General features: G+C 32.5%; 1 protein-coding gene and 1 long non-coding RNA gene across 6 annotated transcripts; one reads left to right on the top strand and one right to left on the bottom strand.

Annotated features, from left to right (window-relative positions):
* Window positions 1–7290: 7290 nt before the first annotated feature.
* On the bottom strand, window positions 7291–8565 carry LOC110912588. Its single transcript, XM_022157357.2, has one exon. The coding sequence runs from the start codon at window positions 8461–8463 to the stop codon at window positions 7438–7440; it is 1026 nt and encodes a 341-aa protein (XP_022013049.1). The 5' UTR covers window positions 8464–8565; the 3' UTR covers window positions 7291–7437.
* A 2471-nt stretch (window positions 8566–11036) lies between these two features.
* Window positions 11037–16902, top strand: LOC118487408. Of its 5 annotated transcripts, none has more exons than XR_004881776.1 (14): window positions 11037–11145; window positions 11315–11407; window positions 11615–11666; window positions 11759–11805; window positions 11882–11965; window positions 12060–12134; window positions 12442–12528; window positions 12750–12976; window positions 13059–13161; window positions 13259–13302; window positions 13512–13664; window positions 14318–14414; window positions 16477–16576; window positions 16657–16902. It is a non-coding gene; the product is annotated as an uncharacterized LOC118487408 (long non-coding RNA). The 5 variants fall into 5 exon arrangements; XR_004881777.1 differs by having other exon boundaries at window positions 16689–16902; XR_004881774.1 differs by having other exon boundaries at window positions 16477–16902.
* Window positions 16903–26488: the final 9586 nt, after the last annotated feature.

A 26488-nucleotide genomic window follows, 5' to 3' on the forward strand; every position in this document is an offset into this window, starting at 1 on the left:
CAGTTCAGGTCAGTGGACACGAGTCGTGTTCGCTGAACACGCCCCCGTGTCCAGGCTTCTGTTTCTTTTCCTTAATTTTTGTCGCTCGCACTTGAACACAGGGCCATACCCGGTCCCCACGGGGCCGTGTCCAGGATGCCAGTAACATAAAATTTTGCTTTTAAACATCATTTTACACATTCAATCAACCTAAAAACTTATTTTTGGGACACATTGAGGGCAATGTGTGATTCAAGTGTGGGGGGATGCTAAAACCTTCAATCTTGCAAGTCCTAATAACAAGTCTTACACAAAACTCTACTGGAACCGCTAATCACCCCAATTTTTTTTTCAAAAATTTTCATTTTTTTACTTGTCTAAGTTTAAGTTGGGAATTCAAGTTCTAACAAGGTTATATTTTTACAAGTTTACAACCGATAGCGTCGTGATAAAAAGAACCAACATAAGAAAATTACGAAAAGGCATGACAAACTTAGTTAAAATTTGATTATATATACTTGATCACATAAAAAAACCCTTTCCCACAAAAGTGAGTTTTGAGCCTTTAACGAGCATACAAAATACATATCTTTACACTAAATGCTCATTTTTCGTTTCTTGTGTGAATAGCCGCTTGGTTCGTACGACTCTAGAACCTACCACAACAATACATTCTCGGTCCTTACCAACTTAAACCCAAGTAAGTAAATGATGGAGGCATTAGGACTAACCCTTTTTCTTTCTACACCATTATTTTTCAATTTTTTTACCACCTACCCAAAATGCCCCTAGTTAACCCCTTTGAGCCTAAACCTTTTCATTTCTTACCCCAAAACCATCACCTTTTTTTACCCACCTAAACCTTTTTATTTTTAACCCTTTATTTTAGTAGCAACATTCGGTTTTCTAATGACTCTTCCCTAAAAAAAATTATATATATATATATATATATTGGTGAAACCAAACAAACAAACAAGTTCATCAAAAATAACTTTGTTTGAAACAATTGGTTCATCAAAATAAATAAAATAATTGCGGAAAATAAAAAGTCTTTCGAAAAAACCGATGTTTGTTATGCTTTTCGCCATTTTTACTAACCACTAACCCAACCACCCACCTCTAGCCCAAGCCTAACCCTTCACCCAAAAAGTCCTCTTGATATTTACAATGGTATAAAGTTAAAAAGGAGGAGGATTGATTGCTTGGCAAGCTTATGGTAGGAGTAAGCTCCATGCCGCTCTCGAGTGATTCACTAAAAATACACCTTCGGCCGAGTGTTGAGTGATTCCCTCTTGAGGTATTTGAACTTGTATATAAATGGAATTTTAAAAAGGTATGCTATGCCTAATAAATAATTTATCTTATGAAACGTTTTTAATAAATCATGACGAATAGGATTGTAAATAAATAAAAATAAAACCTAAATAATCTTGGAATTCCCGACACTCTATGACAAGCCCGAAAACCTTCTCTTCTACCCATTCCATTTGGGAGTGAATAAAGCCACATTATAAAGAGTTTTGCTTGAGGACAAACAAAGATTCAAGTGTGGGGGTATTTGATGTGCACAAAATGCAACATATAAATTACATCAATAATGGCTTAAAACTAACCCTTTTTTAGTACTAATGTTGGAAAAAGTGTGCTTTTGTCTTCCTTTTGTATTTTCAGGATTAAATGAGCTCAAAATAACAAAAGAAGCAAAAAGACAGCAAAATCTAACATAAATACAAGAAAAGGAACAAAAGTGATATGCCCAACCCCCCGACAGCATCCTCCCAAGCAAAACAAAGAAGACAGAAGACAGAACACGCCCCGTGCTCAGCGAGCACGGGGCCGTGCCCAAGAAGCAGCAGAAAAGACAAACCTATAGAAGCTTCTACTGCCCACCACGGGGCCGTGCCCAGCAGACACGGGGGCGTGGTCAACTTGCTGCAGACGTATTTATTGTAATTGCGAATTACAATTAATGAAGAGAGAGAGTGTGTCAGATGGACACGGGGCCGTGCCCGAGCTTCTGTTCAGCCTATAAATAGGAGTGTTTGGAGCTCTTGCAACTCATCCCTTGGCACACCACCTCTCTCACACTTCACCCACCACCCACCACCATCACAACACCATCATCCACCACCATCATCCACCACCATCATCCATTGTCCATCATAGAGTGTGTGAGTCGTCTCGGGATCCAAGATTGATCGTAAGAGTTCTTGACAATCAAAGGCCATGTTTGCCTAAGTCTCTTACATCACTTGGTGAAGACAAGTGTTTAGTGTAATACTTTTTATTTTTAATCTTTTGCACTTTTTAATTGGTTTTGTATTAATGACTTTAATTACTAGTTTCTTATGTTCAAGATGATTCTTCCTTATCGTTTGTCCGTGGTGTCTTGGCATTATTTTACTGTCTATATAAAATAAAAGATTTTCACCATTCATATCTCCACGGTCTATATGGAGGTATGTTGGCTACCTGGTCGGGGGTTAAGGGAACGGTTTGGTAAGAGTCTTGCCATTATTCAGTGTATAGATCCTACAAAGGACCTGGGTCAAATTTAGTAGGACCTCCTTCAATACCTAAAGGTATTGGATGGCGGGGGTCCAAACTCTTTGATCCCCTCATAAGTTAAACTACTATTAAAACTTTAACCCAGCTACTTAGGACTGTATCCCTGCTGACTCAGACTACTTAGCTGAGGGTAACGTCGCCTTCAAAAGAGGGGCCTACCACATTATGCATTAATAATTTAATTAATTATCTTTCAATATCCGACCCTTTAGGATTGTATCCTTGCTGACTCAAACTACTGGGTTGAGGGTAACGTCGCCTTCAAAAGAGGGGCCTACTACAATAACTAAGATAATCTCTTAAACAAGTGCAAAAGTGCGAAAATAATCAAAGGTTACACTACACACGAGTCGGATCCAAGTGATTCATCTTGTCTATCTGTTTTATTTTTATTTTATTTTTCAGCATTTTAGTTAGTTTTATTTTCTTAATTTAAAAATCTTTTTCTAACATTTTGATTTGATTAGACGTTGTGGATAAACCGGTACTAAAAGCTCTTGTGTCCTTGGACGACCTCGGTATCTTACCAACACTATACTACGTCCACGATGGGTGCACTTGCCCATATGTGTGTTTAGTGTTAGTAAATATTGTGTTTTATAAATTTAAAACTTGGCTAAAAAGTGTAAAAAGGGCTTAAAATATATACCTAAAACATATACACACTAACACGCATCAGCTATCGTTCCTATTGTCCTTCCCATGTCACCCGTATTGTTGAAACCAAGCGTGCTGCGTTCCTGGAGGATTTCAAGGTCAGTGGGAGCAGTACCAACCCTTACGAAGAATTGCAAGAAGTACAAGATGCGGGGGGGGGGGGGGGGGGGGGGGAGACTCGTCGCTTTCCATTACTCCGTTTACTCCTCTTGTACCCAATGCAACAACTGCACCTGAAGCTACTGCACAAAGTCCATCTCCACAATCAGAACCCATTATACCTCATAACGAAGGCACATCAAACGCTCAAAACCAAGACAACGCTGAACCCGATAATCAACTCAGGAGGTCATCTAGGCAAAGAAGGCCTACTAATTGGGATGATTATGTTACCTACCTGACTGAAATGGATGCTGGAAAGCTCAATGATCCTACCTCTTATAATGAAGCCATTAGCAGTGATCAGTCTTCTGAATGGAACAAAGCAATGATTGATGAGCTTGAATCCATGAAGAAAAATGACGTTTGGGATTTGGTAGAATTACCCAACGGTGTCAAACCTGTAGGTTGTAAATGGGTGTTCAAAACAAAACTGGAACCGAATGGGAACGTTGAACGCTACAAAGCGAGATTGGTTGCAAAGGGCTACACTTAGAAAGAGGGAATTGATTATCAAGAGACGTTTTCACCTGTCTCTCGTAAAGGTTCATTAAGGATCGTTATGGCCCTAGTAGCTCATTTTGATTTAGAGCTGCATCAGATGGACGTCAAAATTGTTTTCCTTAACGAAGACTTAGACGAAGATGTTTACATGAAACAACCTGAAGGCTTTAAACCTGAAAGTCAGGAGCATCTAGTCTGTAAGTTGAAGAAATTCATTTACGGGTTAAAACAAGCATCACGTCAATGGTACCTCAAGTTTGATGAAGTCATGAAGAGACAAGGTTTTATAAAGAATCAAGTGGATCAATGCACCTACCTCAAGATGAGTGGGAGTAACTTTACTATACTTGTCCTTAACGTAGATGATATTCTATTGGCAAGTAATAGTTTAGATATGTTGCATGAGTCGAAGCGGTTACTCTCGCATAACTTCGACATGAAGGATCTCGGAGATGCTTCTTACATCATTGGCATCGAAATTCACCGAGATAAACACAAAGGGATCTTAGGATTGTCTCAGAAGACTTACATAGACCGTGTCCTTACACATTACAACATGCAACAATGCAAACCCTCAGTCGCTCCAGTAGTTTAGGGAGATATTTTCGGTTCATTCCAGTGTACTCGCCCAGATATCGCTTGTATTGCTGGAATGCTAGGCCGTTATCAGACTAATCCTGGTCTAGATCACTGGAAAGCAGCTAAGAAGGTCCTTAGATATCTGCAAGGGAAGAAGGACTATAAACTGACTTATAGAAGAAGTGATCATTTAGAAGTAGTAGGTTATTCTGATTCTGACTTTGCCAAATGCAAAGATGACAAGAAATCCACTTCGGGCTACATCTTTATGTTAGCAGGCGGACCTATCTCATGGAAGAGTCATAAACAACAGTTAACCACAACTTCCACAATGATGGCAGAATACATTGTTGTCTACAACGCAACCTGTCATGGAATGTTGCTTAGAAATCTGATCACTGGACTCAAAATCGTTAATTCCATTTCTAGACCATTGAAGCTTTACTGTGATAACTCAGCTGCCGTTAGTTTTTCGAACAGTAACAGTTCGACTGGAGCTGGTTTATATCTCGATACAAAATATTTGTTCGTACGTGAACGAGTTGAGAAAAATAATCTTTGTATTGAGTATATTAGTACTAAAGATATGCTTGCGGATCCGATGACTAAAGGTATCCCACCTAAAGTTTTCGAAGAACATGTATCGAATATGGGACTTACTAAAGACCTTATTTAATGGCATATTGTACTAGCTTATGTTTTAATTAATAAAATTTCCTCAGTTTGATTTTGTATGTCTCTAACATATGTTCTGCCGGTGTAATGACATATAGACAAATATAAATACAAATCAGACGCTAAAGGGCTTATGTGTATTTTAATCATAACTGTTAGGATTTAAATTGAGGCTATAGTATGACTAATGGGGGTCCCGAGTTGAATAATGATTCAACGGCTGTATTTCTCTGCTATAGTTCTTGGTTTAAGGCTAAAATGAGTGTTAACTCCTGACCAGGCTCATCTAATACTCATGATATATGATTACTCGGTTAAGTGGGAGAATATGAGATTAAATATATTATTGTTATGATATTTAATCCTGTAGCCATTATAATCATTTATATTATATAGATCAAAATATATTAGTAACCTATTAATAATTAGTTGGTAATTGTTGATGGACCATATTACCCTTATTAACTAATTAGGTTTCCTCTTGGGTGTATATATAAGGAGATTATTAGAGAGTTTAAGGGTTACACAAGTTAGACAATTTCACAACCCTCATAATATCACAATCGGCTCTCTCTCCATATCGAAACCTCCCTAGTTTCGATTTCATCACCATCATAACTTTACACCCTAAGGAGGAACCAGATTATCCTGACAAGTATGTCGAACTCAATGGCTGCATCTCTGACTGGATTCTCTGCTGGTCTGTCTGCTGTAACAGGTATGTAATTCATGTTTTCTATTATGTTTAAAAAGAACTGATCAACACTTTATACTCTGAGAGTTAAAACGTAGTGGTGGATTTAGAAAATAATTTTATCGGCGTCGCTAGTTTTCGGTGTTTGGGTATCCATTAACTTGATTACATATTTTTATGGGCGTCGTTAATTTTCGTTGTTTGAATAGCACTATGTTCCAGTTCCAGAGTTCACTAATGGAAGGAAAGGAAAGTAAATGAAATGAAAATAAGGTAACAACATTTTATGTTCCTAAGTTTCATTTCAGGAAGGAAAAAGGAGGAAAATAAAACATGTTATGTTCCCGAGTTTCGATTAAAAAAGGAAAAAAAAGAAATGAAAAGAAAACTAGGTTAAATCCTTTGGGTTTTTTTTTTTCTTTTTGATTTGGAAGGAAAAAAGATTCTCTCTTTTGCTTTCTTTAATTTTATTTTTTTTTCCCTCATTAAATTAACTCCGATAGCATTATTTAAATCATAAGTGTACTTTATGGTTTTATAACGATGTCCAAACAACTTCTTTATTTGATTTGGAATATGCAAATTTGTAAAAGCATGTAATTTTTAAAACTTGAAAAACAGAGTTTTTACAATATGAACTTGTAAAAAGTTGAATAAATAATATTTAACATACGTAAGAAATCATGAAGTAATTCGAATGTTTATAAAACGATTATATTATCAATAAAAAACACCTATAAAATATAAATGAACTGAAAATAATAATGAAAACCATCATATTTCACTTTCACTCTCAAAAAAGCCACGTAGCCATGAGATGACTCTTAATATCAACTGAGCTTCCAAGTCATTTTTAACATTACAAGCTCAGCTAGGTCAAATCATACTTAACTCGTGCATTAAACCTATGCCACATGCATAATTTGTTGTTTACAATAAGTTTACCTAGCCATAATTAAGGCAATAAGTTACGAGAACATTGTCATGTCATATCGTTATATTTGGTACTAGTAAAATTCTCCTTTGCATTGTGGCGGAAATTACTATACTCACATACTAGCATTTGGTATAGCAATCAAAATTTTATATATAGTGGTGGTACTATTCATGAAATTAAAAATGTTATATATATAAATATAACAATTATTAGGATAATAGGATAATGCTATTTTTTTCTTTGTTACTCTTCAAAACATTGGAGAATTAATATATAGATGATTTTTATTATTTTAGTCGAAAATCTTGGCTTATATTTCTAGATGCATCTATTTGTTTATTTTGGTGCTAGACTTTTGTTTAACAGCTAATTTTTCTTTGTTACTGTTTAAAGCATTGGAGCATCTATTTGTTTATTTTGGTGCTAGACTTTTGTTTAACAGCTAATTTTTCTTTGTTACTGTTTAAAGCATTGGAGAATTAATATATAGGAGAATGTGTAACTAGTATGATGGTATAAATCAGATAACACAACCATAAGCTGAAAACATTTAAATCATATCTTGTAAACATTATACGACAATTACTTTGGGCATGTTATCTACAAAATACTTACAAAGCTCTCATAAAAGGGAAAAATAATAAAAAGAAAAGAAAAGAGAAACAAGGTTGATAATGGATTTTGATCATCTTCTCCAACTTCTACTTCTTGAGAATGGATCTTTGTGAATTCCACCAATAACCCATGTTTCCTTTGCAACATCAACTGATAATTTATAGAAATCACTTTCATTTTTCATCAGTTCCGACAAACTCTTCCTTTTGCTTTTTGTATGTTCCAGTTTCTGATCTTTCTTAGCATGTTCTTCATGTTCTTGATCATGATCATCATCATGGTCATGGTCATGGTAATGATCATCATCATATTTCTCTTGCTGTTCTTCTTCTTCTTCTTTCTCCTCCATCCAGCTTTTAGCCGGAGCGGATCGACATCTCATAAGCAAAAGTGCATTTGGAGGTGGCAGACATGGATGATGATGATCTTCTGTTTCTTTTGGTTTCAAACTTTTTTCATCTTTCTCAAAAATTCCACAATCTTGATTCTCTTGTAGGACCATAAACCATTTGGAAAACATAGTTCCTGATGAAACTTCTTCATTGATATCATGATCATGGTGATCTTTGTCATGTTGGTTGATTTCTTTATCATTGTTATATTCATCATCTTCTTCTTCATCATCTGAAGTGATATCTACATGAGAAAATGCCCCCAAACAGCGAAAATCGAACTTAATACTCCTTAAGCAACTTAAGAACTGCATGACTTCTTTCTTAAACCCGAATGCTTCCACCCAAGTAGATTTCTTCTTTCTATTGATATGAATTCTTTCAATCTCTTCCATGACGGTTTGCCAGTTCTTGCATGATCTTGTGCTAGGCCTGACCTTGATCTGACCGGCACAAGTTACTTTTGGAGAGGTGGGCTCAGATAAATTATCTGAGCCCATCTGCTTCGTTCCTGACCACATATACGGACTTGCATGGCCACCCGTACTACCACCTCTCATAGACTTTCTAAGGTGTTTTTGGTGGTGGTGGAGGTGTCGACGCGGGCTAGAAGCCGGTTTTGGCATCAATGCAAGATGTGCTCTTGTAGGAAAACATACCAATAGATCTCTTGAAGAAGGCCCTTTCCCTTCTCTTCTAATCATCTCTCTCTAAATTTGTGTGTTTCTTTGCTTTACACCTTGTTGAAGGTTGTAGATAATTGTACTAGTGGGTTGAGACTTGAGTGGCTATTTGTATGAATCTTTTAAAGGAAAAGGATTCTACAGAACCATTTTATTAACTAAAAACCCCTCTAACTATTTAATCTTTATTTTTCAAAACAAATGTACAATCTTTACTTGACACATATTCTTAAAGAAAATTACCTATTTTCAAATAATCAAAACTAGCGGTTTTCCACCGCGCTACACAGCGAAAATTCAGTTGGTATTGGTTCCCTTTATTTTGGTAACGACACTCGCTATAGCAGCTTAAAGATAAACTAAAAAATAAAGCCGTGATTCCCAAACATACATTGACACGTGTTTTATATCCATTGAAAACCATAAAAAAGAATACTGGTTTTCAGTATTACCGATATCGGTACCGATGTTATTCAGTTGAAATCGGTTCGGTTCGTCACGTATCAATATTCATATAGTTAATGATACAAAAAATACGTTTTTTTAATACTATTATCGGCACACGTATAGTTTCAAGATATGAAAATAAATTACTATTCATTGTCGTTTTCTGTTCGATATGGTACGATAGCGGCATGGTATTCATGTTCAACAAAAAATTTTATCGCAGTGTTGGAAAAAATTAACATAGTTGTGGAGTTAGATTTATATAAAAAGTGAATGTACGCAAGTTATAAATTTAACAAAATACTTAATATTTTAAGATCTAAGTTAAAAAGAATAGTTAAAAAAAATCATATTTAAAATGAAAACTTTAAAATTTTCGTATCATTGTTCGTCCTCAATTACAAGTTATAAGTTTAACAAAATACTTAAAATATTACATCAAGTTAAAAAAAATCAAATTAAAATGAATACTTTAAAATTTTCGTATCACTGTTCATCCTTATATGATTCAACAAATAAATAATTTAAAAGAAACTATTTAATAAAATAACAATTACCAATCTATCTATACTATATAATAAAAGAAACCAATAAAGGGACACATGTCATTCATTGAAGCCATCAATTAAAAGATAATTATAAAATTAAATTTAATATAAATTTAAACAATTCAAATAGGAGATAATCTAATATTTTAAAATATTTATCAGATTTAATAATAATAATTTTTCTAAATGAGTGGGTAATATTACAAAATAATTTAGTAAAATTAAATATGTTATTTTGGAGATTAAAACGGAGCCATAGACAGAAAAAAGATGGATAAGTTGTTAGGGAAATATCATTAAAAATATAGAGATTAGAAATAACTTAGGTAAAATTAATTAATGTTAACGAGTAAAAAAAATCCTAGGAGGCAAATCATGTGAAAAATGATTACGTACACCAAGAAAAGTAGTCACCAGATATATTTTTTATTAAATTCATTTAACCTGTGTAATAAACGTGGTTTTTTAAAGATATAACATTTTTATTTTTTTACCATACAAAATTACATTTATGCAACTCGTGTAATACACGGAGTTTTTAAAAATATAACTTTTTTATTATGTAGTATATAAAATTAGATTTATAAAATTACATGTGCTCAACCCATATAACACATGAGATTCTTAGAAATGTAACTTTTTTATTATTTAATATATAAAATTAAATTTACTCCACCCGTACAAAAAAGGGGGTTTTCTAAAAATACAACATTTTTTATTATTTAATATATAAAATTACATTTATTCAACCCATATAATAAACGAGATTTTTAATTATATATTATTTTATTATTTGATAAATAAAATTATATTTATTCAACCCGTATAATAAACAAGATTTTTAAAGATATATATATTTTTATATTATTTGTTATATAAAAATACATTTATTTAACCTATGTAATACACGGGGTTCTATCCTGGTATTTTATAAAATATAATTTTCTAGACAGCCTAATAAATTTGGGTATCTTGGAATGGGGTTTTCACGGTTCACAAGTGAACCACTTTATACCTCAGCCCCAAACTTTAACTTATTGTATTTTGGCCCCATATAAACTTTAAATAGTTGCACAAAGGGAAAAAGGAAAGAAAAGGGAGATAAAAAGTGGAAAGGTTTAATGATGGTCACGAGCTTTGTTCTTATGATCTAATCATATCATTTTCCTAGAAAAAACTTTCTTAACCATGGGCAAATTACGGAGGAAACATTCATACAAATTTTCTATCTATACATCTATGAAACATTGTTGTTTTCTTCTAATTTGACCTTTTAACTGCTATTTTCGATAGATTAGTTGTAATAAATATCTATATTATCTATAATAAGAGAAGATGAGCTGATGTAAATCTGCCTATTTGTCAACTTCTAAGGTATGCCACATGTCAATGATGATGTCATAATCGTTTTTTAAAATTTCAATTAAATCAGTTTTAATTAATAAATAATAATGAATAATAAGTTGGTGCAAAAGTTAAGAGAAAGAGGGAGGAAAATTTGAATTTCAAAATTCAAACATGTGAACCTTGAAAATGAAGTGGAGAGAAAAAGTCCCCACCTGTGAACCTTGAAAAACCCTGTTTCTCTCTATTTGGTCTCTCTTTCTTCTTTGTGAGACCAACAACAAGAAATTCAAGCTTTCGGGAATCAATCCCAAGCCTTTAGTCTTTTCTTATCGAGCTAAGACAACACAACAAACAAACACACGTGAGCCATTTTCAGTTTGTTTTTCTTCTCTCATGGTCTTACAGTCTAGGGTTTTGCTTTGTTCATCCTCTTTGATGAACGAATATGTGGATTTTGTTGCTGATTATTGTGTAATATACATCATGTTTGCTGAGTCATGGAGTAATATACATCTGTTTCGCCTGTATAGATGAGAATGAACTTGAAGAGGATGAGCGACAAGAGCCTAATGGTGAAGATGTTGATCCTGGAGATCGAGATGATGATGAAGATGAAGAGGATGGTATGAAGTTGTATAATTGGTTATATTTTATTTCAATTTGGATATTGGTGATGTTATTTATTGTGTAGAAAGATTGTTAGGGTTTCGTTATGTTTTGCCCCAATTTTACATATTATTGTTAAATTATTTGTCACTTATTTGCAGAGGTAATGAAAGTTTTGATATTTTTAGCTTCATATTAATCAATTTATTATGTCATGTTGTTAGGGTTTCTTTTTTGTTCCTATGTTTTCCCCAAATTTCAGATGTTATGTTTGAGGTCAGGGTTTAATTTCAATGATTTTATTGGGTGTTTTGAAATTTGAAGGTCATTTGGGCTTTAGGTGATTTCGTTAATTTTGGATTTTGTAGGTTCCTGCTTATCTAGGGTTTCTAAATTTTCAACATCTGATTACCGGGTAAGAAGATGCACAACAATTCAGTTTCGTTTGATCCTCAGTAACTCATTAGATCTGTGGTTTTGACTTATTATAGCGTTTGAGCTCCACTTTAATTTGAGGGAAGGATCATGAGACCGAAGAGATGCAAGTTGTTGCTGATGATTACATAACAACCAAGGTTTTTAGTTTTGACTCATCACAAATATGTTCATGTTTTTTTCTTTTTTTTTCCTTTTTAATTTGTGTCTGATTTCCATTCATGGTTTTTATAGGGCTATTTACGGGATTTTTCACCATTGCTCTTTGCTGGGAGATCCAACAGATCACACGGGTAGCTTATTTCGATGGTTAGGCCAACATTTATTTGTTCACATTTACTTGGATATGATTTCTTATTTAGGCTTTAGCGTGTATGGCTTTCTCATTTTTAGCTACTTTAAAAAAACTTTCCCATTTGACCCGTTATTAATAAAGTTGACTCTAATTGTGGACTTTATTGGATCCTTTTGAGTATCATTTCTATAAATTTATAACAGCATGAGGCTTTTGTTACTTTTGTGAACTTGTGAACATGGAATAATATTTGTAAATCTATACTATCTATAATAAGAGAAGATGAGCTGATGTAAAACTGCCTACGTGTCAAATTCTAAGGTATGCCACATGTCAATGATGATGTCATAATTCCGGTTTATAATCCATCCAGCTGAGCTGTCGAGTTCTTGAACAACTCTTATGCAGGTTCGACATTATTTTATAGTAGTGATATTGTTTTGCACTCCATGATTTGAATGTGTAATTGTCAGTAAGTTTGAATTACTTTACTGAGATTTGAGAATCAAATTGCAAAAAATTGCAGGTTTTTTTATGCCAGGTGCACATATATGTGAACATATTTGAGAATCAAGCTTTTGCTAGTTTTTTTGATGTTTTCTTCCTTTTGGATTCTGGCATGTGTGCAGCAAATATGGATGGACATATGTGAACATGAAGCAGAGAAAGACAATATGTTAATGGAATTAGAAAGAGAGTGAGTTGAAGTGTATAGAAGAAAGCTTCATGAGGCTTCAACTCTTGTGTTTGCAAAGCATAGAAGCCCAAGAGCGTGAAAAATGGTTGCGGTAAAGAAAGGCCAAACCGAGCGAGAACTTGGTAACACCATCATGCTTCTAGAGGAGACTATTCACAAGTATTATAATTTACATTTTCATTAATTATTTGTGGTGAGATTATTATTATATCAATGACTTATAGTTATTCTTTTCTTAAAGCTTTGTGGATCATCAAAAACCACAAGCCGAGCTTGACGGTAAGGCATGTGCGGCTGTTCGACAAAACGGTCTTATGGCACTTTATGATACACTGTTTAGCCAGGTAAAATCCATACTACATGATTATATTTACAGAGTTGATTCTTGAATTTGGTTTGTTTTGTTTTGTGATTGTTTGTTGGTATGTGGTTTATGTTTAGGTTGATCAGTGGTTTATAATCGGACCGTCCAGTTCCTTCATCAGGTATGATTTCCTTTTTCATTTTCACTACACTGATTTAGTGTTACCTGATGTTGATGAGGCTTTGTTTTGTTACCTGATTATTTTCTTTTTTAGGGTTAGTGACTTAGGGTTGGAATAAGAAAATTAGATTTGCTGATCTGATTTGCTAAGAATTAATTTGAAGAACAGGATACGTGACCTGAACCGTTTGAAAACCTTTGTTGTGTTAGGACCATCATAACTTGAATACATATAATCTCCGATGAAAACAACCGTTTTTCCGGCGTGGAGGCGGTGGAGGAACCGGCTGCCGCGACATTATTTTCTGGAAACATGTTTACTTTTTCGTCGTCGTTCAACTTCACAGATGGATTGTATTGATGGTAAGTTTCTGTCTCGGATTTTCATAATTCGTAACTTATTTTGAACAAAGATTGTTAATCTGTTTCATGTTTCAAGTTTGATTTTAGGTTTTGGGTGGTTTTTGTTTTTTCTATTTTTTAAAATACAAATATCTTTATTGATGTTGATTATGTTTTTGTAGTTGGTGTTCAATCTTGATTTTAGGTCAATATCGATTCATCGATTTTCCACCCATTGTTGTTGTTGTTTTTTCCCAAAATGTTGTTTTTCCCACTTATTTTGAACAAATATTGTTAATCTGTTTCATATTACTGTGAAATGAATGTTGTTTACCTTAGAAAGTCAAGTAGGATGATTGATTTTTTAAAATATTTCTTATGAATTTCCATTGCAAATGAAATGTTGATTACTGTGAAATTCTATGCTAAAGTTAGTGTATTTGGGTGACTGTTTCTATTTTCGCAAGAATGCAAGTCGGTTTAAGTGAAATGGTTTGTAAAGTTGAGCGATCACCTGGGTGAAAACCCTTTGTGAAGAAGTATCAGCGGTTAGATTCAGAGAGTCAAAACCCTTTGCTGCAATTTACCAGTGTTCTTATCCCTAACTAATCCAATTTGCAAGATTTATGTGTTGTATGCAGTTATGATAACTGCCATTTATGTGTTGTATGCAGTTATGAGAAGGGCATTGTTTCCGAGTGAAAGAAGGTGACCATGTCATTGTTGGATTTGTGCAGGCCTCCACTAATTGTTTCTCGATCCGATTATCGGGTAAGTTCTTCATACTTTACTTAATTTCTGGATACTTAAAACAAAACTCTCTGCTTTCTACTGTGTTTGCTATCTGGATTTTTAATTTCGCCTTGTACTATAAATTGATTGGAGGTTTAGGGTTTTAGTTCGCTGTTTAACAATCGAGAAAAATATGTTTGATATCATACCTGCTTTAGAGTTTTACTTGTATCGTTTAAAACTAAACCCAAAAAAATTGTTTCCGAGTGAAGAACCTATAACACAACAAAAATTCAGCATTTAAAACAAAACCCAAAAAAATTGGTCAGCCTAAAACCATACCTAAAATTATAATGAAACAGAAGCAAAGATAAAGTGTCATAAAAAAATTAATTCGATTAAAGTATAAAGTATTAAAAAAAGTAACAATTACATATAAAAAAGAAAAGTAACCAGACACTTAAACTCTAATAGCAAGAATCAAGAAACTTTAATTTCAACTCCATGGAGCACTGCACTTCTCGATGTATGTCATTGATCTTTCTCATGAAGTCCAGGTCTCTGTCTCCACACTCTATATTACTCGCAACACACAGGTCACGAACGGAAGTAGTCGGCATCGCCCTCAGGTCTCTTGAAACTTGGTCTCTTGTCAGTAGACCAAGTTGCAATCCGTTAAAACATCTCTTCAACTCTTGAAGAGTACACCTATCAGCAAAAACTTGCTCTTTGATTTGTTTAATAAAGCGTTGCTTGAAATCCTCAGATTGTGCAGAAGTATGTGACTCCATTTTAATGTATTTATAAGAACTAAGACAAAATAATAACAGTTGGTCTTCTATTTCACTGAACGAATCTGGGTATGATGAAACAACATATGAATTTGCAACGGTATTATATAGGAAATGTAACAGCCCAAAGGTCAGGTATAAATGCAATCATTAAATAAAAATGTATATTTAAAAACCTGATACATTTAATGATTTAGTAATGAAAAACGTGTATATGGCCAACATGTCTCTTCATTTTAATGGCAAACCAAGTAAAATTAAATATCTAGAAAACCAAAGAACAAAATTTAAACTTTCAAAAAAAGATGATCATTATTAGCAGACGTCTCTTCGTTTACCCTATCAAATATTTCAAACACTATAAAGGATCATGATTACTCTACTTGAAAACATCAAGACTTCATTTTTAAAAAACCCTTCATCCTAAAACAAAATGTCCAAAACCACTCACAGTCTTTCTAAATGGCAAGCAAAACCTTCTACCACTGGTCGGATAGCACCGATCTTAAAATTGAATATTCAAGATGGTCACTCCATGAACAGAGAAAAGCTGAAGAACTCAACAAAAAGGTTGCGTTGGTAAGTGATAAGTATTATAAGCAGGCGTGGAGTAGCATTGCACTGCTGGATGAAGTTGTCTCTTCTCCTCCATCAGAGTTTAAAGAAAAAGCAGAAGCGTTTATCTCACATATGCTGAAACAGGATTAGAAGACCTGTGATATGCTAGCTGATCTGCAAATTAAAACAAAAAATGAAATTGCATGGAAGAAGGCGAGAGAAATAGATATCCTAGGAAGTGTTAATTGTAATGTTTAATTTTGAGTATTTTTAAAACTCAGAATTTTGTAATACTATTTAATATCGAATGAAGAAGTGTTTATTGAAAATCCCAGAATTTTGTAAACTCCGAATTTTGTAATGTTTAAGGCAGTCAGGTACAAATCTGACATTTTCATCGAATTATAATCACTGTAACTTTTCATAATTCTGAAAACTTTCATTCCAGTACTATGGATATCATTTGTGATCTTCGTGCTTTTGAATGTTAACGGTATGTCGTTACTACTACTACCTATGTCAAACCTGCTCAATATAATTTTCACAACATTTCACCATTAGTTCCTTTTCAATTTAAGATTTGAATTTCTTATTCAATTTCAAATTTGAATTTGAACGTTAACTGGTTTGACTAAAAAGTGAATACATTTCACCATAAGTTCCTTCATAAGTAGTTTGTATTCTGTACATTAGTGTTAGATTTAAAGTGCAATAAATATAGATTCATTCATTTTTTATGATTCATTTTGTAGCAATCCAAAGAGGGACAAGATGTTTATCTTGATCAGGTTAAAGCAGTGTTGCTGGAGTGTGCCGGGCACTTTGGCTTGTGTGCAAGTGTGGAAGCGAAGGGTAATAAAGTGGTTTAGTGATTTGGTGGTTTCATATCAATGTAGTTCTTTCCATTTACGTTTTTTTCTATTCGTATGTAGTGAAATTGGCTGAATTTATGAAATGTTTTTAGAGCTTTATTGGAAGAACCGAGACGAGAGGGTTTTTGAACTAAAGTATACGGATACAACCATGCTCCTGGAAAGTATTAAGGCAGAATGAAATCATACTGGTGGATGGTTAAAAGGAGAAAAATTGCAGATCTCACCTTAGATAGCTGGAACAATTTTGTAAAACTTGGATTTTTGTATAGGCTTCTGTGTAGTTTGTTTGTTGTTTTTATTCTATTTGGGGTGTATTTGCTCTTATGTTATGGCTAATATAGCAGTTTTACATTAATTATGCAAAAGAACAATTGCATCAGCATTTCAATATTCATGTTTTCAAATTAGAAGAAAAGGTACTACCTTCTTATTTTTCAATATCATAATATTTTTATTAACCATCGAAATAGTGTTGTTAATGATTTTTTTTTATAGAACGTAAGATGTATTTTGATCTCATCCACTAAAGAAAATCCGTTTGTTACACTTAACTAAGAACAAGTTATGTTTGGGCCAAATAAGGTTGCTTTTAATAAAAGTTTGTGCATTGGTGACATATTGTTTTTACATTATGTTAATCAGTCGACAAGTTTAATGTATACTTAACTAAAATGCGAATGTGAGTTCATTAAATATTTGTTCACATGATAGTTTACATATTTACATAGACAAAAACTTTTATTCTTATAGTTAGAGAAAAATGCAATTTGCGTCCTTGTGGTTACAAACAGGAAACATCAACCTGAGCCCCTAAATTCATTTTTTCGTTTTTTGAGCCCCTGAGCTTATGAATTCATAACACTTTGAGTCCCTCCGTCAGTGTGTCGTCTGTTTGACCGTTTCAGCCATGGATAAGACCGTCTTTTGGCATATATTAATAACACTTTGCGTCCCTGTGGTATGAGTGAAATATCAACCTGAGCCCCTAAATTCTTTTCTTGCTTTTTTGTTAAGAAATCATTGATTTAATAATTTAAATTAATTCTTTTTAAATAAATGCAATCTAATAATTAACTCTTTTTAAATAAATGCAATCTAATAATTAAATGTATACTACATATAACAAATTATTAAAGCCTAAATTGTATATTAAATGTAAATTTTTAATACATACAATACAGAGACAAAATGTCATACCAACTTCGTAGACTTGACGGAACTTACAGACTCGATAACAAAAGACCGTAACATACAATACAGAGACAACACATCATACCACCACAAGCAATTGTGGATCTTTACTGACGGGTGCACTTCGGAATGTAGCAGATATGAATGAATATAACCCAGTGTAGCTAATTACATATCTGCCACTGGGGTTATATTCATTCATATGAATGAATATAACCCTAGTGTAGCTCTTCGATTTTCCTTGAAATTCCAAAGCTCGCTAATTACATATCTGCCACTGGGGTTGTATTCATTCATATGCAATTGATCGTTTTGATCAATCAGTTCCTTATGTGCACTGCTCTATCTTCTAGGAGGTTGTCAAGTGTTCTCGCCTTCGTAGTTGGTGTTTTGCGTATCTTTACATCCGCAACCATTCTGTACAATATTTTCACAAAAAACATCACAAACAAACTTGAACAAAGCAAAACAAATCAACCCTCTGTCTTTTCAAAGCAAAACAAACAAACATAATAAAGCAGAACAAAAACAAAACAAACAAACAGAACAAAACAGAACAAAAACATCACAAACAAACCTGAAAAACTGAAACCAAAATACTCCAAATCAACCCATTCACAAAAAACTGAGTATCATCATCATCATGCGGCATTCAGATTATCATTATCAAAAACTGAAACCAAAATACCCAAATCAACGCTTTGTTTTTTCACAAAAACATTCACAAAAAACTGATTATCATCATCATCATGCGGCATTCAGATTATCATTATCAAAAACTGAAACCAAAATACCCAAATCAACCATCTGTTTTTTCACAAAAAACTGATTATCATCATCATCATCATCCTGCGGCATTCAGATTATCATTATCAAAAACTGAAACCAAAATACCCAAATCAACCCTTTGTTTTTTCACAAAAACATTCACAAATAACTGATTATCATCATCATCATTATGCGGCATTCAGATTATCATTATCAAAAACAGAAACCAAAATACCCAAATCAACCCTCTGTTTTTTTCACAAAAACATTCACAAATAACTGATTATCATCATCATCATCATCATCATGCGGCATTCAGATTATCATTATCAAAAACTGAAACCAAAATACCCAAATCAACCCTCTGTTTTTTCACAAAAACATCACAAATATCAAAAACATATATAGATAAGATGATGATCCAAACCTCTGTTTTGAAGATGAAGATGATGAAGACGGATGAAGATGATGAAGATGGATGAAGATGATGATGATCGGTGTAAAACAGAAAAAATAAGGTACACCAAAAGGACTCTGTGTTTAGTGATGATGAAGATGGATGAAGATCATGAAGATGAAGATGGATGAAGATGATGATGATCGGTGTTGAGAGTTGAGAGTTGAGAGAGAGATTTGGAGATTTTTTGAGAAGTGTGATAATGATGATGATCGGTGCATTTGACATATATTTGAGATTATGTGTATATTAAGGGATAAGGGTATTAAGGACATTTCATACATGTCTTTAATAAAATGTCTTTAATTATGTGTATATTAAGGACATTACATTATAAAGATATAGAACTAAAGACCAAAATTTAAATGATATATTATAACCTGTTTTTTAGTATTTGATTTCGATCATTATTAAACCTACCCGTGTGGTTACACGGGTTCAATAACCTTTGGTTATTTGAATTAGATCATGTTTTAATTATTAGACAATATAAAATTAGGTCATGCTTTCATTTTAGACAAGAAATTATCAGTTAGTTAGCTAATTTCTATATCAAACATCAACTAAATACAAACAATTTAAATGATGTATTATAATCTATTTCGATGCTTATTAAAGCTACCCGTGTGGTCACACATACTGTCTTTAACATTACTTTATAAAGATATAGAACTAAAGACCAAAATTTAAATGATATATTATAACCTGTTTTTTAGTATTTGATTTCGATCATTATAAAAGCTACCCGTGTGGTCACACATACTGTCTTTAACATTACTTTATAAAGATATAGAACTAAAGACCAAAATTTAAATGAGATATTATAACATGTTTTTAGTATTTGATTTCGATTATTATTAAACCTACCCGTGTGGTAATGCGGGTCCTACAATTTAGTATAAAATTATGCCACATTGTTCAAAATTTCTCATCTTGTTATTATACATGAAGTAACTCACATTCTCTACATATACAAAAACGAAGTGAGGGAATAGTGCCACGCAGCTGCGTGGCACTACCTTATTGGACTAATAGTTTTATTGTTTTATATTCGGCACTCCCTTATTGGACCAACAGTTTTATTGTTTTATATTCGTTTTAAAATTACGGTTTTGTCCTTAACTTAAAATAAAATTACGTTTTTGCCTCCAGCTCAAAATAAAATTATGTTTTTATCACTCGCTCAAAATTACGATTTTGCCCTCGGTTCAAAATTATGATTTTATCCCCATATTACAATTACAATTTTGGCCCCAGTTCAAAATACTTTTTGCTTTTGCCCCAAACTAAAAATGACGACTTTGCATTTTCGCCCCGTTTCAAAAATTATGATTTCGCCTTCAGTTTAAAATTATGCTTTTGCCGGTTCAAAATAAAACTATGCTTTTGCCCCCTATTCAAAATTACGAATTTGCCCTTAGTGCAAAGTTATATTACGATTTTGTCTCCGGTTCAAATTTATAGTATTGCCATCACTTTAACTTTTGTCAAATTACGATTTTACCCAAGTTAACAAATACAACTTTGCCCTCAGTTCAAACTACAGTATTGCTATCGTTTTAGTTTTTTTTTAGCAAAACTATAAAAGTGTTTTTTTATTAGTTGGCTGGATTTAATTTTTTTCCATGTCAAGGAGCTTCCTAAAACTCGCTCATTAATCCTTACAAACTACAGTTTTGCCCTGAGCTCAGAACTACAGTCTTGTCATCGTTTTAGTTTTTTTTTTTCCTAAGAAAACGATAATAGTGTTTTTTTAATTGATTGGGAATTATTCGGCCATCGCCTCGCAACGCGGGCGGTGGCATTAACTAGTTTTTTTAACAACATATACCTCATTTTACCCCTAAACTACTTCTGACTAGATTTGAACATGGGTGGTCTTCAAAGAGTGTTTGACTAACCCCAAAAAAAGATTGGAACTATTGACCTACTTCAGCCAGATTATGTTGTCTTAACTGGGTCCACGATGGCTTCATAGTTTGACTTGGGCATTCCTCTGGGAAACCATACCGTCGGTTGCCATTTGACCAAGAACTCTCTGGCCGTAACACACGGTGGGACGAAAACCCTGGTAGGCTCGGGATTCGAATTTGACAACATCGCTCAAAGCCTAGCTCAAATCCTTCATTGCCTTAAATCACTACAAGTGTCATAAGTATGGATCGAACTTTAATGTCCACTGAAAAATCTAAACCTCTTACCACTATGCCACAAATGATGATTTTAGCTACCATCCCAGATGGCAAGTAACTCACATATAAACATATGATCAGTAACTATTATATAGAATTCCTATGCTAACAAATACATCTTTGATATGTATTAAATATACAGTTAGTTGAACTACGTTTAAAAAAATTATATTTACTTATAGAATATATAAAATTAACACTAAAATAAAATGAATGTGGAAATGACAGGATTTTTTTTTTTTTTTTTTTTGTCTTTCTAGTTACAATGCACGTTTTTTGTTTTGTTACAACCGGACTTGCATATTTTCGTGGTAACTCCATTACTGTTGAAGTTTGCTTAAAAACAGGGTAAAGAACATGAAAATGATATGTTCTTGTTAAGACTACCTGTTGTGGTGTCATGAGCGGTGGGCGTCAGCCACATGGCTTTCACTGTGGCTCGTGAAAACCACAATGATGTCCAGCAACCAGGGGCGTGAGCAAGCGTGACCCACCTCCCTGCTGCAGGTGACCGTTGGAGGATGCGTGGGATTGTGAGCCAACCGTTTGAATTAAAAAAATAATAATAATTACAAAAATTCTATAAATAACCACCTTATACTCATATTCTTTAAAAAAAACCTCTCCTTACTTCTTGCTCACAAAAAATGGAATGAAATGCATTTTCTTCATCCGATTCTTTGAAGAAGATGATCTGATTATTGAAGCGGGTAGGATAACGGTTAACTACTTGGTTGAACGGTCTCAAAGGCGACGAGGGTTAACGAGACAACCACCACTTGATCGTGATCGAGAGGGAGCTAACGAAACATTGATACGTCACTATTTTAGCCCCGATCCCGTTTACGATGAAGAACATTTTAGGCGACGTTTTCAAATGAGTTAACAATTATTTATGCATTTATCGAATGATTCATCGAAGCGACATCCTTTTTTTCAACAAAGAGATGCTAGATGTATACTCGGGTTCACCTCTATACAAAAATGTATTGCCGCTCTACGACAACTAGCGTATGGGATTTCATCAGACGCAATGGATGAATATCTAGAAATGTCCAAAAATATTGCACGAGATTCACTTCATTTTTTGTCATTGGCATATATATCTTTACTTAAATTATATATTTTAAATATTAACTTTTAATTTGACAACGCATGTTTAAATTATATATCTTTACGTAGGGATCATATCCATTTACACGCGAAGATATTTGCCTAAACCAACATTGTTTGATATCCAACGAATATACGAGATTCACGGTTAAAAACATGGTTTTCTTAGAATGCTCGATAGCCTCGTCTGTGCGTATGTTGGATAGGCTATATGTCGCATGATTGTTGGTTTTAGCATGCGTTTTGTGGAGTTGCTTGGTCAAATAACGACCTAAATGTTATCGATCAATCCCCAATATTTGATGACATTTCGGATGGATTGAGCTCGCACAATCATTTTATGCAAACGGGAAACATTTCAAGTACGGCTTACTACCTGGTTGATGGTATTTACAATGAGTGGTTGACACTTGTACAAGCTTTTTCTTCTACGATTGATGACAAACGAAAGTACTTTACAAAGAAGCAAGAATCAGCAAGAAAATATATTGAAAAAGCGTTTGGAGTTCTAAAGAAAAGATTTCATTTGATTGCTAACCCAATTCGGTTTTTGACACGAGAGAAAATAATGGACCTCGTCTACACGTCTAATTATACATAATATGATTCTGGAGGACCAAGGTATCACTATTTGTCAAAACTACCAAGGTGATATCCCACGTAGTGAATCGACAATCACTGATGAGCAAAAACTCCAAAGCATACATAATATCAAGAACTATGAGATACACGGAAACTTTCGCCATGAGTTGGTCGAGCATTTGTGAGCTAGACGACCCGATGATATTGTCTTAGATTAGTATTTTTTATTGGTTGTAGTCTTTTTATTTTGATGTGATATTTTCTAAATATTAGTTTTCTATTAATATTAGTTGACAAATCTAGAAAGAATAAACATAAAAAATTGAAAAACTCGTTGAAGCCCCTGCTCACCTGAACCACAACAAGGTCAAGTGATTTCAACAGGGGCTTATTCAATGCCCACAGCATCCAGTCGATGCCAGGTTTACATAATGAATTCGGGTGTTAGCTTAAACCACAACACACGATCTAATGACTACCATGTTTATTTAGTTGGATAAATCACTCTAGAGGCAATATAGGGTAATTCGTGTGTAATGCATTTAAATCAAAATTATGGTCCATCTATACATGCCCAACTTTTCAAAACCAAAATCACATGACTAACTTGAATTCATTTGGCTCAACTTATTTTTAAAAAATGGCGAAAGGAGAGATTAAGAAAATGAGATATGTTTGCACCAGGACCTACCATGGTTATTTTCTGGATTAGTCATTAATCTAGAGGCAATTTAGGGTTACTTGTCTTTCATAAAGATAAAACTGAATATATTTTTTTGTTTGGCAAAAAGTTGAATAGATTTCGTTAGTTATAGTGGGAAGTAATAATGAAGGCAAGGCAATTGAGAGCATGGTTGATAGGTCCCTCTACCCACTTTATCTTTGCTTTAGAAATTAGACTTCTTTCAATCTTTATTGTTGTGTTCCTTTCACATATGAGAATGGGCAAAGGGCAATTGATCCTTTTCCTCTCTGAGGCTATGAAATTCGATATAACCCTATATATTATATAGAAAGACAACTTTTTAAATATTTAAAGATAAATAGATTTAGTAAGTTGATTTGATTATCATAAAAATAGATTTAGTAGGTTATTATATCAACTAGTTTTTTTTACGTGGCGCGTTGTGGCGAAACCGAGTAAATGATAATGTTAAACAAACGTGATTTGAAAATAAAGAATGTTGTTTAGAAAGCCAAACCATTAGAACGATTTAGTTTATCATCGTACCGTTTTATAATACCAAATAAATACTTTATTTTGAGTACAACTTCGTTTTTAACAAAACTTATAACAGAATGTCAGAGAAAAAATTAAGCACAACTACGTACTTAAGTTTTTAGAAGAAAGTTATAAAAGTAAATTTATTAAATAAGTATCAAATTAATTGATAAATTAATATATGTTCTGAAAAAGAAAAAAAACAATTATTAAAAAATGGTAAAGGAAATATATGTTTTTTAAAAAAAGAAAAAAATTAAAAGTATATCAGTAAAAGTAAATATAATAATAAACTATTATAATATTTTAAATAATAAATAATAAAAAGCTATATATTATTACAAAAATAAAGTTACTATTTATCATCACTGGTCAACAAAATATATATATATATATATATATATATATATATATATAATTATTTTTTGAATGGCATAGTAAGTTAGTTACCTATCAGTGTAATTTTTTTTTTAGCTCTAATAGGTCAAAGAGAAAAAAAAATTGATGCGGAAGCTCCGTTAAGATACATTTTGATGTTTATAGTAAGAAAATGCATATCTATATCTATATCTATACTGTAAAAGAAATTATTTGGGAAACACATGACGCTTTATTGGATGATCTCAATAGTCTTTTTCCCGTATAAATAAATAAATTTAAATAATATTTGTTAGTAAGATTCAAATAAAATTGTAGAGATAAAGAATGACTCTTATATATTCTTTAAATCGCATGAGTTTTATCTTTTACTCTTTTATTTTTCAATTATATTATCCTTTCTTTCCATTATAATATGAATTAATTAAATTAAATTAAAATAAGCATAAATAACTCCTGCTTGTACTACGTTTTAGACTTTTAGAGTTTTAATGCAAAAATATAAGTGAAATAAAAGTAATAAGAAAATACATAAATAATAACCATAAGAAAATAGCTTATGTTAATACTCTAACAACGTATAAACTATAATCTTTTATAATACAGGGTTGAGTTTATTTTAAAATCTTAAAAAATTGTAAAACTTTTAGAACTTCTAATAAATAATCATTTTATTTATATATTAAAAATTATTTAGGGGTACTTTATCATTTGTTATATGTATTTTTATGGTTACATATATGTAACCACAAATTTACATATTTATAATAACCAAATTATATAAATGTGTAAAAAACTAAGTTACATATATGTATTGTAAATTATATATAAAAATGATAAAACTGCTCTTAACATATACACAAACAAAAAAATACATATAATAAATTTTAAAAGTACCTTTAAATAATGTTAAATATAAAAATATAAATAAAATGATTTTTATTAGGTGTTCTGAAAGTTCTGCGTTTATGTAGAGTTTTGAAACTGTATCTGTTAACCGATTACATTATATTCAACCCGTGCAATACACGTGTTTTTTATGGTGTAACTTTTTTATATACTTAGCATAAAAAATTATACGTATTCAACATTATATAGTATGCATTTAATTTACGGCATTTATGTAGAAATACCTATTATTGTTATAACTAAATTTTCAAATAATTTAATTATCTGTTATAATTATTCATTTTGCAACATTTATCTACAAATAATTATATGTTGGTTATAATTAAAATTTCAGGGGGGGGGGTAAGTTTAACATATGTTCATTTTATTATCACATGTGACATATTTTCTATAACGGAAGTCATGTGTCAGCCTTGTAAGTCATCTAAAATTTGGTTTTATCGTCTTTTTCTCATATTAAATATTCGATGTCACGTGTCAACTTCTAATAAACTATAGATTATCGAAACTATATGATATGTTTTTCAAAATTACTATTTTTAAAATTTTTATTCAACCTGTGTAACAATACATAGGTCCCTAATCTAGTTATATTAGTAAAAGAAAAACTGATAAATAAAAGTGTATGGGAGTTGATCAACTGACAAAACATTACCTGTTTTTACGTGTTTATTATATCTAAACAAGTGATCAATAGATTGTATTATATTGATATAATATAATATGTTAATTTACTAAATTTCATAACAGAAGTTAATTAAAGTATCATATGTCATAACGAATAGAACATGTCGAAAATAACCTCTAAGTGTACTCGAATTCTTATTGTGTTAATAGTAGTTAATTATTAGTTTAACTATATAGTTTTTTAATCACATATATGATTTATTTATAATTTTTTTTTAAAATAGGTAAAAGTTGTTGGTATATTAACTAACCAAAAGAGGGAATTATGACAGCAATGTGTGGTTGATTATATCTTCAGGATATGAACACTTGGAGATGCTTAGCTCAACAGCCTGTAAAGCTTCTCAAGCTCCTTCCCCACTCTATCAATTGTTTCAATTATCAATCTTG

The sequence above is a fragment of the Helianthus annuus genome, chromosome 15 (assembly GCF_002127325.2).
Source record: "Helianthus annuus cultivar XRQ/B chromosome 15, HanXRQr2.0-SUNRISE, whole genome shotgun sequence".
Lineage (NCBI taxonomy): Eukaryota > Viridiplantae > Streptophyta > Magnoliopsida > Asterales > Asteraceae > Helianthus > Helianthus annuus.